General features: G+C 48.0%; 1 protein-coding gene across 1 annotated transcript; it reads right to left on the bottom strand.

Annotated features, from left to right (window-relative positions):
* Positions 1-1,574: 1,574 nt before the first annotated feature.
* On the bottom strand, positions 1,575-4,589 carry LOC310828570 (uncharacterized protein). The gene is made up of 2 exons (XM_083706191.1): positions 2,481-4,589; positions 1,575-1,750 (listed from the first exon to the last, which is right to left on the bottom strand). Exon 1 carries the CDS (start codon positions 4,438-4,440, stop codon positions 3,346-3,348), a length of 1,095 nt encoding a protein of 364 aa, XP_083562317.1. The 5' UTR covers positions 4,441-4,589; the 3' UTR covers positions 1,575-1,750; positions 2,481-3,345.
* Positions 4,590-14,683: the final 10,094 nt, after the last annotated feature.

The raw sequence follows: 14,683 nt of genomic DNA, 5'->3' as shown, positions 1-14,683 counted from the left end.
CCTCTGACACCTCCCCTCCCTCCTCTTCGGAGGCAGGAAAACCCACAAGTCCCCTTCGTCGTCTGTGGGTCCAAATTCTTCCGCCCAGAATCTCGCTAGTGGTTTTGGCTTATCCGGGAACAAACTGTGGAATTCTTCCATCAGATAGCAGTCATTGATTGATTCAGCGGGGACCCACGTATTTTCTGACCTGGGTTCTCCCTCCCAAGCTACCAAGTACTCCACCTGGCGACCTCGCCACCTTGAATCGAGTATTTCCGTGGCTTGGTTGTGGTGTTCCCTCTCCTCTACCCGCGGGTGGGTGGTGACTTCTCCCTCTCGCCCCGGGAATTCCCGCCCCTCCCTGTACAGTGAGAGTAGGGACCTATGGAACACCGGATGCATCTTCATGCTGTCAGGCAACTTGAGCTTGAATGCCACGGGGTTCACCTGCTGTGTTACCTCAAAAGGCCCCAGCCACCTCGGCTGCAACTTTTTGCACCCTCCCTTTAGGGGCAACCCTTGGGTTGACAACCACACCCGGTCTCCCACCCGTATGGCTTCCCCCTCCCAACGGTGCTTGTCCACCTGCCTCTTGTAAACTTCCTTGGCCCACTCCAAGTTCATCTTGAGTTGCTGGTGCAAGGCCTCCATTTCTTCTACAAACTGCTCTGCCGCGGGTACACTCCATGCTTCCTCCCCCCTCCCCGGGAAGGCCCTGGGGTGACACCCATAATTGGCCATGAACGGGCTCATTCCCATGGACACAGCGTTATTGTACGCAAATTCAGCCAAAGCTTGTTTCTCTACCCAATCGTTCTGTCTCTCGCTGACATAGCAGGGTAGGTATTGCTGGAGTATACTATTCGCTCTTTCTGCTTGTCCGTTGGTTTCTGGGTGCCTCGCCGTCGAGAAGCTCACCTCGACCTGTAGCAAGCTCATGAGCTTCCTCCAGAACCTGGAAGTAAACCCTCGAGGGAGCCCCATGCAGTCTGAAAATGTGATCCACAAACAACCTGGCTGTCTCCTCTGCTGTTACCGTGTGTGAGCAAGCTATGAAATGGCACATTTTTGTCAGTAGATCGATTACTACCATGACTGCTGTCTTCCCCCTTGACTTGGGCAAATCTGTCATAAAATCTATGGACACCACCTCCCAGGGCCTTCCTGGTGTAGGTAAGGGTTCCAGTAACCCTGCGGGGGCAGCCCTCTCCTCCTTTGTCCTCTGGCATCGGTTGCACCCTTGTACATATTCCCGTACGTCTTCCCTCACCTTTGGCCACCAGAACCGCCTGGTGACGAGCAGCATGGTCTTGTGCTGTCCAAAGTGCCCAGCTGTTGGGTTGTCATGGAGTTGTTTAAGTACCTTCCCCCTCAAGGTCTCCCCCAGTACATACAGTGGCCCCTTATAGTACAGTAGCCCTTCCTTTTCCTCAAACCTTCCATGATCTTCCCTTCCGTCCCGGAGTTCCCTGATTTTTGCTTGAGCGAACGCGTTGTCTCTAGTAAGCCCTGCCAGTTCTCGTTTCCCAACCAACGCTCCCCCACACACACACCGATCCTTGGGAAACACGTGTCGGATCTCTGGTGGTCCCTCTCCTTCCATGTACTCCGGTTTCCGGGAGAGCGCATCTGCTCTTACATTTTCCTCTCCTGGCACGTATCTGATCTCGAAGGAAAACTTGGCGAACTCCTGGGCCCATCAAATCTGTCTCTGGTTGAGCACTCGGGCGGTCCACCAGTATTCCAAGTTCTTGTGGTCAGTACAAACCTGGATCTTGTGCCGTGCCCCTATCAACAGATGTCTCCATTGCCGAAACTCCGCATAGATCGCAAGCAGTTCTCGGTCATACACTGTGTAGTTTTGCTCTGACTTGCTCAGCTTCCTTGAGAAAAAAGCACATGGCCTCCAGCCCTGCTTGGCCCCGGGCTGCAAAAGGACTGCTCCAACGGCTCGGTCGGACGCGTCCATCTCCAGTCTCATGGGCTTCTCCAGATCAACATGCAAGAGCTGCTCTTCTGAAGTGAACGCCTTCTTCAGCCTTTCAAAGGATTGCTGGACACTTTCTGTCCACGCGAACCTCTTTTTGCTACTAAGAAAATCTGTTATGGGTGCTGTCAAGTGAGCGAAGTTCTTTATGAACTTCCTGTAGAAGTTGCTGAACCCTAAGAACCTCTGCACATCCTTCCGGGTTTTGGGGGCTTTCCATTCCAGCACAGCCTTCACCTTGCCTGGGTCCATAGCCAGGCCCTTGTCTGACAACTCGACCTCTCTGGCATGAAATTGGCATTTTTCCATCTTGACCCACAACTGATGCTTCTGCAATCTCTGTAGCACTTCCCTGACATCTCTGACGTGTTGCTTCTCATTGTCCGAATAGATTAAGACGTCATCCAAAAAGGCTACGCAATTCTTGTACAGCAGGGGCCCCAACATGTGGTGCATGAATGCTTGAAAGCAGGCGGACCCCGATTGTAATCCAAATGGCATGACTAAGTACTCAAAGCCCCCAGGGGGGTGAACATGGTTGTTTTCCATTCGTCCCCCTCCCTTATCCTAATCAAATTGTATGCTCCCCTGAGGTCCAGCTTGGTAAAAATCTTCCCCTGCCTCACCCGTGTTAAAATGTCATCAATCCTGGGCATTGGGAAGGTCACGGGTTCTGACACCAGGTTCAAGGCCCGGTAATCCACGACTAATCTGGGCTGATTAGTCTCTTTTTTGTCCACAAAGAACACCGGACTGCCCCTCACCGCCTTTGATTCCCTTATGAACCCCCTCTTCAGGTTCTTGTCAATAAACTGCCGCAACTCCTGCATCTCCCGGTCGGACATGGCATACAGCTTACCCACCGGCAACTGAGCCCCTGGGAGTAGGTTGATTTGGCAGTCAAAGGGCCTGTGGGGGGTAGTCTATCTGCCTCCCTCTCGCTGAAGACCTCCTTCAGGTCAGCATATTGTGGTGGCACCTCCCCTTTTTGTTCCAAGGCCAGCCCAGCCACCCTGGCCACCGTCATTCTTGGGTTCTCCCCTCCCAGACAGTGTCCCAAGCAGTAAGCTGACCCAAAGGTGACTGACTGCTGATGCCATGACACTACTGGATCATGCAGTGCCAGCCAGCTCATCCCCAGAATTATTGGGGGTCCTGCCAGTGTGGCCACGTGAAAGGCAATGGTCTCTGTGTGCCTGGAAACCCTCATTCGCATTGGCGGGGTCTGACGTGTCACTCCCCCCCCCCCCAGAAGTTCCCTGCCATCGATGGTGGTCACCTGCAAGGGAAAATCTAGAGGCAACAGGTGGAGTTGGTGCTCCAGAGCGAAGTCTCTGCTGAAGAAATTACACGAGCTGCCCGAATCCAGCAGTCCCTTAACTTTGACGGGGTGCCCATTCGGGAGTTCTAGCACCACTTCTATGGCTATAGCTGCCTTGGGGGGGGTCAGGCTGGGGCACTTCTATTGGTTGCTGGCCTGGCTGCTGCCCCTGCTGGTTGGCAGCCAGGTGTTGGCGTTTCCCTGCGCCTGCCCTTCCTCCCCCTTCTCGTCGTGGCCTGCAGCCCCCACCATCCCTTGCCAGGCTTTTCGTTGAGGGCAGACCTTGACAGAGGAAACACTTCTTGGTAGTTTTCCACTCCTTTCCCTCCCTTTTACGACCTTCACCGGAGTTTGAAACCTCTCGCGTGCGCGCGCCATCAATTTCCATTGGCTCCGCCGCCTGGGAAGGCTCCCTCGGTATCTCAGGAATGCGGTTGTCATGGAAACGTTCCCCTCTCATTTCCCGCTTCTCCTGAGCCCGCGCTTCCTTGCGTACGCCGATCGCCAGCACAGCCTTTGTGAGCTCATCCAGCGACCGTGGCTGGGGCTCTCGGGACAACTCGTCTTTCACTTCGGCGGACAGACCCGCCTCAAACAACATTTGTATCGGTTCAGAGTCCAGATCCCACCCGAGCTGGTGGACTAACATCGCAAAACACGACCAGTAGTTTCTGACGGACTGGCCCCCCTGCTTGAACCCCATCAGTTCCCGCCGTGTCACACTTTGCTCCACCTCACTGGAGAACATCGCGTCCATTCCCTGGAAGAATTTCTTAAGGTCCTTCAAGGCAGCATTTTGCATCGCCATTAGGGGCCGGATCCATTCGCGCGCCCCATCCTGCAGATGCCCCACAATGTAAGCCACCCTCTCCCCGTCATCAGCAAAGTCATCTTTCTGCAGTTCCAAAGCGTACTGCATTTCCGTTCGGAAAGCATTGTAGTCTTTGGGCTTTCCACCAAACTTGTGTACCAGCCCCGGTACCTTCCTTGCGATGGGGGTGGTTCTGACCTGTGCATCCTGAGCCCGTCTTTCGTCCAGCCGCGCCGTCAGGATAGCTACATGTGTCTCCAAGTCTCGATTCCTCTCGACCAGACTCCGCACTGCAGCTGCTTGCTCCCTCTCTCCTGCTGTCCCTGTTTGGCTCATCATGCTGCCTCTCCGGAGCTGCACACAAGCAACGTCAGTGACTGACGGATTGCTGTAAAGCTTCTAGGGGTTGCTCGTGCGTAAATCGGCGCCACACCTGGCTGGGTTGCCTGAGTGAACCCTTTCTGTCCAGACAGCCACTCGCCCGTGGCTGTCTCAATCACTGGCAGAATCCGTCAGTGGGTGTTTCTTGAACTTCTTCCAGCAAAGAAGCTCTTTGACGCCTAGTTTCCGCCTACTCTCCCTGCACGGAAGCCTTCTGCGCAGGGAGGGTGTGGGCAGCGGAGGACCCGTGCTCTCTCCGCTGCTCCCCGGCGAGGAGTCATGGAGCTAAATCGCCGATTCCCCCATCTGCCCCCCTTCTCCACTGGTGCTACGCTGATTTCCTTCCCCAGAAGATGGGCTGTTTCTCTCCCTCCTGGGACGCTCTCCGGAATCCCTCTGGAGCCCTCCCTCTCCCTCTGGCTCCAATGGCAGTTCCCGGACACTGTGTTTAAAGGGTCTGGTGTTGTGACCATTAGGTCATCTGCAAAGAGCCCTAATTTATAGGTTCTGCCTTTTATTTCCACTCCCTTGATGTCTGTGGTTTCAGAGCCAGGATAAATAAGAAGGGAGACAGTGGGCATCCTTGTTTTGTGCCTCTTTGGATTGCTATGGTGTTAGAGTCCATATTGTTAGTTCTGCATTTTGCTGAGGCTTGGGAGTATATTTGTTTGAGGATTTGTAGGAAGATGGGCCCAAATTTCATGCTAGTTAGTACTGCAAATAGGTATTTCCACTCTAAGCAATCAAAAGCTTTGAGGATGTCTAGGGACATAATTGTCAGTGGGAGTTTAGTTGCCTTGCTATGTTCAATCAGGTTCAGTAGTTTCCTGATGGGGTCTGTAACATTTCAACCAGGGACAAAGCCAGTCTGGTCTGGGGCTATTAACTTGCATAAGAAGATTTTTAGGCGGTTGCCCAAGATTGATGTGAATATCTTGTAGTCTTGGTTTATTAATGAGATTGGGTGGTATGATTCTACTTTGAGGCTGTCTTTCAGTGGTTTGGGGATGGAGACTATTTTGGAGTGGGTCCAGGTTTTAGGGGTGGCCGTGATGTCGTTGAATAGGCAGGTCATGTAGGGCATCAGGGGTTCTTTGAATTTCCTATGGAATTCTGCTGTGAAGCCTTCTGGGCCTGGGGCTTTGTGTGGTTTCATGTTTTTGAGGACCGTATCTATTTCCTCTGGGGTGATAGGACTGTCCATGAATTCCTGTTCCTCATCAGTTAAGGTAGGCATGGTCAGTCCTGCTAGGAATTTTCTGATTTCCTTCTCAGATGGGCTATGGGAGGTGTATAGATTGGAGTAGAATTCTTCAAATTCTGAGGTTATTTCTTTGGGGGGAAATGTTATGTTGCCATATTTTTTGGTGATGCAGTGTATTCTTGTTTTGGGTGCTTTTTTCCTACATCTGTTTGCTAATAGTCTGGAGTTTCCCCCTCCATATTTATAGAAGCGTTGTCTAGAATACAGTGGTACCTCGGGTTACAGATGCTTTAGGTTACAGAGGCTTCAGGTTACAGAGTCCGCAAACCCAGAAACAGTACATTGGGTTAAGAACTTTGCTTCAGGATGAGAACAGAAATCGTGCAGTGGTGGCGTGGCGGCAGCAGGAGGCTCCATTAGCTAAAGTGGTACCTCAGGTTAAGAACAGTTTCAGGTTAAGAACGGACCTCCAGAACAAATTAAGTTCTTAACCTGAGGTACCATTGTATAGAATGATGATCATTGTTTTGTTGATTTCTAGGGAGTCTAGTTCTCTCCTTTTTTGTTCTATAAGTTGAAAGAGTTTTTTTAGATCCTGTTTGTTTGTAGCATGGTGAGAGGGCAGTGATGTCTTGTTCTATTTTGCTAATTTTTGAGGAAGTTTGTTTTTTAAGGAATGCTTTCTCTTTTATGCAAGCTCCTCTGGTGACCGCTTTCATTGTGTTCCATAGGAGGGGGGTTGTTATATTGTCTACATCATTTTCCTTGAAGTAGATTTGGAGAGTTTTTGTGAGACTCTCTCAAATTTGTTTGTTTGTAGTTAGGATGGGACTGAAGGACCATGATGGGGTGGTTTGTGTTCCCTCTCCTATTTTAACGGTGACTTTTACTGGGGCATGATCTGTGATTTTAATGTTACCTATGTTCATTGATTCCACTGAGGGGATCAGACACTGTGTGAACAGAATGCTGTCCAGTCTGGACACTGTACCATGGCATCTGGATTGGAATGTACGGCTGGTGTCTCCTGGGTTTTGCTCACCCCAAATGTCATAAAGACCCCTGTTTTTTAAAATTTTTAGTAACTTGTAAGAGTCCCTAGTTGTTGGGGTTTCCTTCGGAGGAAGGTTGCCCATGTGAATATAAGGTGAATTGTAAGGTGAATGCCTTTCATATTTACGTTGAGGTCACCTCCTAGGATTGCATCCCCTTCAGAGGAGGAGAGGAACTTACTTAGTGTCTTCTGGAAGAATTCTAATTGTTTCCAGTTTGGGGCATTTATGGAGTCGATTGTCAGTTTAGTTTTGCCATCTAGTGTCCCTTTAGCGAAAATGAATCTGCCTTTTTTGTCCTTTAGGACTGTTGTGGCGTTGAGGTTGTTCAGGAGTTTGCTCCCTTTCAGTGGGTTGTGTATTTCTTGTAGGAAGGTGATGTGTAGTTTCATGGTATTTATGTATGAGGTGATGCATTTTTTTATGGGGTTTCCCAACCCCCTCACATTTAATGTAATTGCTTTTAAGTTAGCCATCTTGCTTATCTATTATGTAGGGCGATTCCCTGCCAACCTGTCCGGGTTGTCCTGTGTCTCTCACTTTGCATTGTTTAATGAACCAATGGGGTTGTGCTGATCTAGAGTGTGGTGGGTGGGGGACTAGTGGGATTAGAGTTAGATTTGGGTTAAAGAGTAGGGGGTAGGTTGTAGAGAATTTCCTATATGTAGTCATATAGGTGTTTGTTTGGGGTATTTTGGGCCATCTGGCATTTAGCCAGTTGGTCCTAGGTCTCAGCTGGTGTGGAGGGCCATGTTCAGGGACAGGCCATCTCCCCTGTCATTTGCAATAGGGGGTGCTTAGCGAGGCGGTGTGAAGAGTCTTTGTGATTCCAATGTCAGGTATAGGGTTCATAAGCAATGTTGCCAATGTTATTAACAAAATCATTGGTATGCTGGGGTGGGGATGTGGGTCATGGTACGCTCTGGCGCCACCATTGTGCTGGTTGGGTATCAGATTTTAGCCTGATTGTAAGTTGTGTTGTTAAGGTTGGAGGAGTTGTTTTTCCTTAGTATGGGGTAGGGGGATGCTGAAGGTGTAGGTTATGGGTTGTTGGGTGATGGGTGATGGGGAAGTGGTTTGAGGTCATCTGGACTGGTGTTGGGCTGGGGATTTCTGTGGAGGTGCGGGGCTGGGGGGGGATGTTGATGGTGTTAACTATATCAATGGTCTGGGGGGAGAGGAGAGAGGTGAAGAGGGGGGAGAATCACCAGTCCTTCAGTTTGTGGTTTTTTCCGGTTGCTTCATTCAGCTGGGGTTGTTGTAGGGTTGTACATCTGTGATGAGTTGGTTTGGTTAATCTTGGTCTGGGGAAAAGAGAGGACCCAAATAATTACTGCCCAGTCAGTCTGACATCAATACCAAGGAAGATTCTGGAGCAGATCATTAAGCAAACAGTCTGTGAGCACCTAGAAAGGAATGCTGTGATCACCAATAGTCAGCATGGATTTCTGAAAAATAAGTCATGTCAGACGAAGCTGATCTCATTTTTTGACAGAATTACAAGCCTGGTAGATGAAGGGAACGCAGTGGATGTAGCCTACCTTGATTTCAGCAAGGCATTTGACAAGGTGCACCATGATATTCTTGTAAAGAAGCTGGTAAAATGCGGTCTTGACTATGCTACCACTCAGTGGATTTGTAACTGGCTGACTGACCGAACCCAAAGGGTGCTCATCAATGGTTCCTCTTCATCCTGGAGAAGAGTGACTAGTAGGGTGCCACAGGGTTCTGTCTTGGGCCCGGTCTTATTCAACATCTTTATCAACGACTTGGATGATGGACTCAAGGGCATCCTGATCAAATTTGCAGATGACACCAAACTGGGAGGGGTGGCTAACACCCCAGAGGACAGGATCACACTTCAAAATGACCTTGACAGATTAGAGAACTGGGCCAAAACAAACAAGATGAATTTTAACAGGGAGAAATGTAAAGTATTGCACTTCGGCAAAAAAAACGAGAGGCACAAATACAAGATGGGTGACACCTGGCTTGAGAGCAGTACATGTGAAAAGGATCTAGGAGTCTTGGTTGACCACAAACTTGACATGAGCCAACAGTGTGACGCGGCAGCTAAAAAAGCCAATGCAATTCTGGGCTGCATCAATAGGAGTATAGCATCTAGATCAAGGGAAGTAATAGTGCCACTGTATTCTGCTCTGGTCAGACCTCACCTGGAGTACTGTGTCCAGTTCTGGGCACCACAGTTCAAGAAGGACACTGACAAACTGGAACGTGTCCAGAGCAGGGCAACCAAAATGGTCAAAGGCCTGGAAACGATGCCTTATGAGGAACGGCTAAGGGAGCTGGGCATTTTTAGCCTGGAGAAGAGGTTAAGGAGTGATATGATAGCCATGTTCAAATATATAAAAGGATGTCACATAGAGGAGGGAGAAAGGTTGTTTTCTGCTGCTCCAGAGAAGCGGACACGGAGCAATGGATCCAAACTACAAGAAAGAAGATTCCACCTAAACATTAGGAAGAACTTCCTGACAGTAAGAGCTGTTCGACAGTGGAATTTGCTGCCAAGGAGTGTGGTGGAGTCTCCTTCTTTGGAGGTCTTTAAGCAGAGGCTTGACAACCATATGTCAGGAGTGCTCTGATGGTGTTTCCTGCTTGGCAGGGGGTTGGACTCGATGGCCCTTGTGGTCTCTTCCAACTCTATGATTCTATGGTTTCTTGTGTCATATGGCTGGCGGGATAATTCTGTGCATGGTGCTTGACTGTATTGGTTTGCATTGTCGTGCCGCTTATGTTGTTTCCTTTTCTTTACTGTCATCCAATTCTTTGCTTTTGTTTCGTCATGGTTGTGACTGTCACTTGGTGGGTTTGTTGGTTGCTATTCCAGTGGAAGGTCGAGTTCGAGGTTCTTCAGTAGTTGCAAGGCTTCAGGTATGTTGGTGGCTGTTGTGTTGTGTTGGTTGTTGTGATGAGGTGGAAGGGGAAGCCCAATCGGTATTTGATCACTACTTGTTGGAGATGCTGGGGGCATCGGTGTAGGCTTTTCCTCCAGTTTAGGGTATCCTGAGATAAATTCTGTAAGGCCAATATGGGGGTTTCTCCATATGGCAGGTTGGTTGAGTTTCTGAGGTTGTTCCATACCTCTTTCTTCTTTTTGTAGCATGATGTAATGGTTCTAGGGGTTGCTTGTGTGTAAGTTGTCGCCACACCTGGCTGGGTTACCTCGGTGAACCCTTTCTGTCCAGACAGCCACCCCTCCATGGCTGTCTCAATCGCTGGCAGAATCCGTCAGTGGGCGTTTCTTGAACTTCTTCCAGCAAAGAAGTTCTTTGACTCCTCCCACTCTACCTGCGCGGAAGTCTTCTGCGCAGGGAGGGTGTGGGCAGCGGAGGACCCGTGCTCTCCCCACTGGTCTCCGGCAAGGAGTCCTGGAGCCACCCATCCGTGGCTGTCTCAATCGTTGGCAGAATCCGTCAGTGGGCGTTTCTTGAACTTCTTCCAACAAAGAAGTTCTTTGACGCCGAGTCTCCTCCTACTCTCCCTGCACGGAAATCATCTGCGCAGGGAGGGTGTGGGCAGCGGAGGACCCGTGCTCTCCCCGCTGCTCCCCTGCGAGGAGTCATGGAGCCCCCTCGCCGATTCCCCCATCTGCCCCCCTTCTCCACTGGTGCTACGCTGATTTCCCTACCCAGCAGATGGGCTGCCTCTCTTCTTACTGGGACCCTCTCCGGCATCCCTCTGGAGCCTTCCCTTAACCTCTGGCTCCAATGGCAGTTCCCTGACACGTGAGAAGCACACGATGATGTCTCTTGGAGGGGGGGCGGGGGCACTGGGTTTCAGCATAGGTTTTAGGGCTCTGTGAGCCCTCTTCAGGTTGTCTACCTCAAGTCAGGTTTGAGATTGTATTTTTCAGCCAGCGTACAATTAGGCTTTTCTCTTCTGCTTTTTCAGGAAAGTTTCAGAAGCTGATGTTGCAATGTCTCTTGCGATCTCCGAGGTCCGCCTATTTGATTCTCATTTCTGTGCTTTCTGTTTCTAGTTATTTACTGTTATTTACCAGTTCATCCAATTTCTTATTCACAAGTGCGTTCTCCTCCCAGTATTGCTCTATTATTCTTTCTTGCATTTGGTTCTTGTTCTCTAGAGCTTTCATTTTGGAGGTTAGATCGTTGATTAATACCTGCAGGGGAGCCACTGTGGCCTTCAGTGTTTCAGCTAATCTCACTTCCATTTCCCTCAGTTCTCATTTTGTTATTGGGTGGTCGTCATCTTGAAGGGGTGTTGTGAAAGGCGAAAGATTTATACGATCTGAGGATCTGTTGGGTATGTTAGGCCAATCGGTGTTAAAGAAGGATAGGACATTTTTTATGTATGCCACAACAGCAGCAAGAATACTTATCTCAAAGTACTGGAAGACACAAGAATTACGGCAGAAGAAGAATGGAAGAAATTTAAGGACTATCTTAAGAAACATTGCAAGATTATTGAATGTTAGAACGATGTTGACTTAGAAATTAAGGGGTTTTTAGCTGTAATGATTATGTATAAGAAAAGGAAGATTAAAAATTAAATCAGAAATTAGGGGAAGGATTTGCTGAATTGGCTTGATTAGAGATTGGAATACAGAGAGGGGAGGTACGAGGAGGTCGGGAAAGTAAGGTATACGACTATAAAGGAATGAAATTATACTTGTTATTTGTTTTGTATGTATGTCTATCTTATTGTCATTTTTGCTTTTCTTTTTTTCTTTTTTTGTTGTTGTTATGTTATTTAAGTTGTTGAAAACTTTAATAAATATTCTTTTTTTAAAAAAAGAAGGGGTGTTGTGGTCTCAGCACTATATGCCATCTCCCTGGTTGGTGTCATCTCAATCTCCTTAATGGTTTTGGTTTGGGGTCTGCTTGGTGTCCTCTTGGAGTAGGGCGTGTTGTGGTTAGGAGTTGTGGTGGTGATGGTGGTTCCTGGGTGTTGTTGGGTTGCTGAGCTGAACAGGTGTTGTTGACTGGTGGCATTTACAGAGCGTTCAGATTAGGTGGCCATTTGTGTTGCGTCTAGGCTGTGTTTTAAGAACTTATTTGGAGTTCCTGTAGTTGCTTCAGCAGTGCCGCCAGAGCGGCGGGGGGGGGGGGACAGATAAGCTGACAGGTAGGTAGACCAACAAACAGACAGTTCACATAAAAGGGGGGGGGGTTAGCAGGCAGAGATGCGAGAGACCAGAGGGGTGGGGCCAGGGGAAGTGTGTGTTTAGGGGGTAATTAGGTATTTGTGGGTGCACCCGTGTATACATGCCTGCGCACTCATATACACAAAAGGGGTACTGGGGTCCAATTAAGGTGGAAGGTGGGGTTAGGAATGTGTTCAGGAACAGAACCAGATAAAACAGAATATAGGCAAAGGGTGGAGGGAAAAGAGGAAAAAGAAGGAAAAAAAGAAAAAGAAAAAAGGGGGAGAAATGGGGAGAAGGTAGGAGGAAGGGGAAAGTAGAGCAAAATAAAAGGGAGAAAAAGACAGAAAGGGAGAAAGAAGGAGAGAAAGTAGTGTAATAACCGTGGTAACAGATTGCAGTGATAGTTTTAGCTTTAGTATAAGAGGGGCAAAGTATAATACAGTGGTATGTGTGTATGAGTGTATGTGTGCTTTCTTTAAAGAGAGAGGGGGGAAAGGGGGATGGGGATGGAGAGAGGGAAAGAGAAAGGGGGATGGAGAAAGAGAGAAGGAAGAGGAGAGATGGGAAGAAGAAGAAAAGGGGGAGGGGGAGGGGGAGGGAGAGGGAACTGTAGCAGTGGCAGTGGTATGGGGAAAGGTTTTGTTTTAAAGGAGGGGGTGGTGGGAGAAAGCCCCCGCCCCTCAAAAACAGACTGACAAACAGGCTAAAAAGGGGGCCCGATTTTAAAAAACAAAAAGGATAAAAAACAAAAAATGAGGATGAAAAGTAAAAAGTGAGATGAAAGGAAAAAATAAGGGGAAATGGTAAATAAAAAGGAGTTGCATGTCTGGGGTGAAGTGGCCTGTGCTGGGTCAGAGCTCTCTTCTGGGCACTGCCATTTTAATTTTTGAAAGAAAGGTTTGAAGTAGAAATAAAGATAAAATTTATTATATAATTTTTTTATTATATTGACCTCGGAGCTCTGGATGGCCAGGTGCACTTGGTCCCAGCTTGGTCAAGGTCACGGGGGGGGGGGCTGCGGTTTGCTCCGCCCCCCCCCCCCCGTTCCTCTCCAGTATCGGTGCTGGCAGCGGCAGTTCCAGCAGCCCACGAGCCGATGAATAGGTATTTGGCACCTGTTAAATTGGTGAGAATGTGTAGGATGAGTAGTAAGACATGTTGGAAATGTAAAGATAAGATTGGAGATTTTTACCACATGTGGTGGACATGTGAGAAAATGAAACAGTTTTCGGAACTGAATTATAACGAATTGAAAAAGATGTTCAAATATACTTTCCCTAAAAGCTGGAAGCTTTTTTGCTAGGCTTGATGGGAGAGGAAATAGAAAAAGCAGATCAGAGGTTATTTATGTATGCTACGACTGCTGCTAGAACTTTGTACCAGATTTGCCAACAGTGGAGGAGTGGCAGGCGAAGATGGTGGATTATGCAGAACTAGCAAAACTGACCTGCAGGATCCGAAACCAGGAGAAACAAAATTCCAAAGAGAGTGGAGTAAATTATGGATTATATAAAGAATAACTGTAGAAATTTGAAGACTCTAGCAGGACTGAAATAAATCTTACAATGTAGACTGGACTGGATATAATAAGAAACTGTGGAAAGGTGACTGAAGTGAGAAAACCTGTTGAAGGGAGGGAATGAAGTCAATGCTTGGCAGTGTGTTGGGAAAGAATGTGGGTAAATGACTGCTGAATATTATTGTACTTTGTTTGTCTGTATTAAATGAAAAATCAATAAAAAGCATTTTTTAAAAAACATATTGTTTGGTTTTCAGAGGCAAAATCCCTTTGTGGGGAAGAGAAGAGACCACAGTGTTGTCCCCCTCCCCCCCAAAAGCTCTAACCTCTTTGTCGTGGAGGGCAGGGGGAGAAGTTAGAATTAGTATCCCAATAAAGCCAGAAAGCTTGAGCCTCAAGTTAGCTGACCCTTCCCTGAGTTAGGCAACACATGGCTACATTTGAAAGTTCCATTTGGGGGAGCCTGCAGTTCTAGGATTGTCACATTCAAACTATTCACGTCTGCAATTTGCAATCAATTATTGTCCGCTTATTATAGTATTTGAACACAAGCATTTCCTAGAAAGAAATTATAAAAGAAGCAATTTCCTAGGGAATTGTACAACATATGTTTCGCTTTTTGTGTGCGGCAGCTGTGATCCCCCCTCCCCCCAATTCTCTGTGGCTATTACAGTAATTCATTTGGCTGCTGTCAACATCTTGCACAGAGTGTTTTTGGCATGTCCCTTCCTTGTGTGTTAACAGTTTACATGACTGCATGTGAAATGCAATGGAGAAGCAAGACACTCATTGTTACCCAAAAAAACCCCTCAGTTCAGTTGGAACTCTGCATATGCCCTGGAAAAAAGTCTATTTTTGCTTGGTTTTGAGCAATGTGTATAGTACTATGGCCAAGAAATCAGAGAAAACCAACACTGATTGGAGAAAACCAACACTGATTGGTGGTGGCAGCAGTACAAGAAACAGCCTTGGAACTCTTGCTATATCTAATAAAAATACATATCTCTATAGTGGTACCTCAGGTTACAGACGCTTCAGGTTACAGACGCCGCTAACCCAGAAATAGTACCTTGGGTTAAGAACTTTGCTTCAGGATGAGAACAGAAATCGTGCGACGGTGGCACAGCGGCAGCAGGAGGCCCCATTAGTTAAAGTGATACCTCAGGTTAAGAACAGTTTCAGGTTAAGAAAAGACCTCCGGAACGAATTCAGTTCTTAACCCGAGGTACCACTGTACTTAGCTAGTAATTAATTGCAGAAAAGAAACAGAGAGACTTCCTCCAGTGCATATTTTCCAC

The sequence above is a fragment of the Podarcis gaigeae genome (assembly GCF_964106915.1).
Source record: "Podarcis gaigeae genome assembly, chromosome: 12".
In the NCBI taxonomy this organism is placed as follows: Eukaryota; Metazoa; Chordata; class Lepidosauria; order Squamata; family Lacertidae; genus Podarcis; species Podarcis gaigeae.
This window is presented reverse-complemented; position numbering and strand designations above follow the sequence as displayed.

Bases quoted from the DNA above. Each gene is read 5' to 3' on its own strand.
- LOC310828570 (XM_083706191.1), bottom strand. From the start codon at position 4,440: ATGATGAGCCAAACAGGGACAGCAGGAGAGAGGGAGCAAGCAGCTGCA.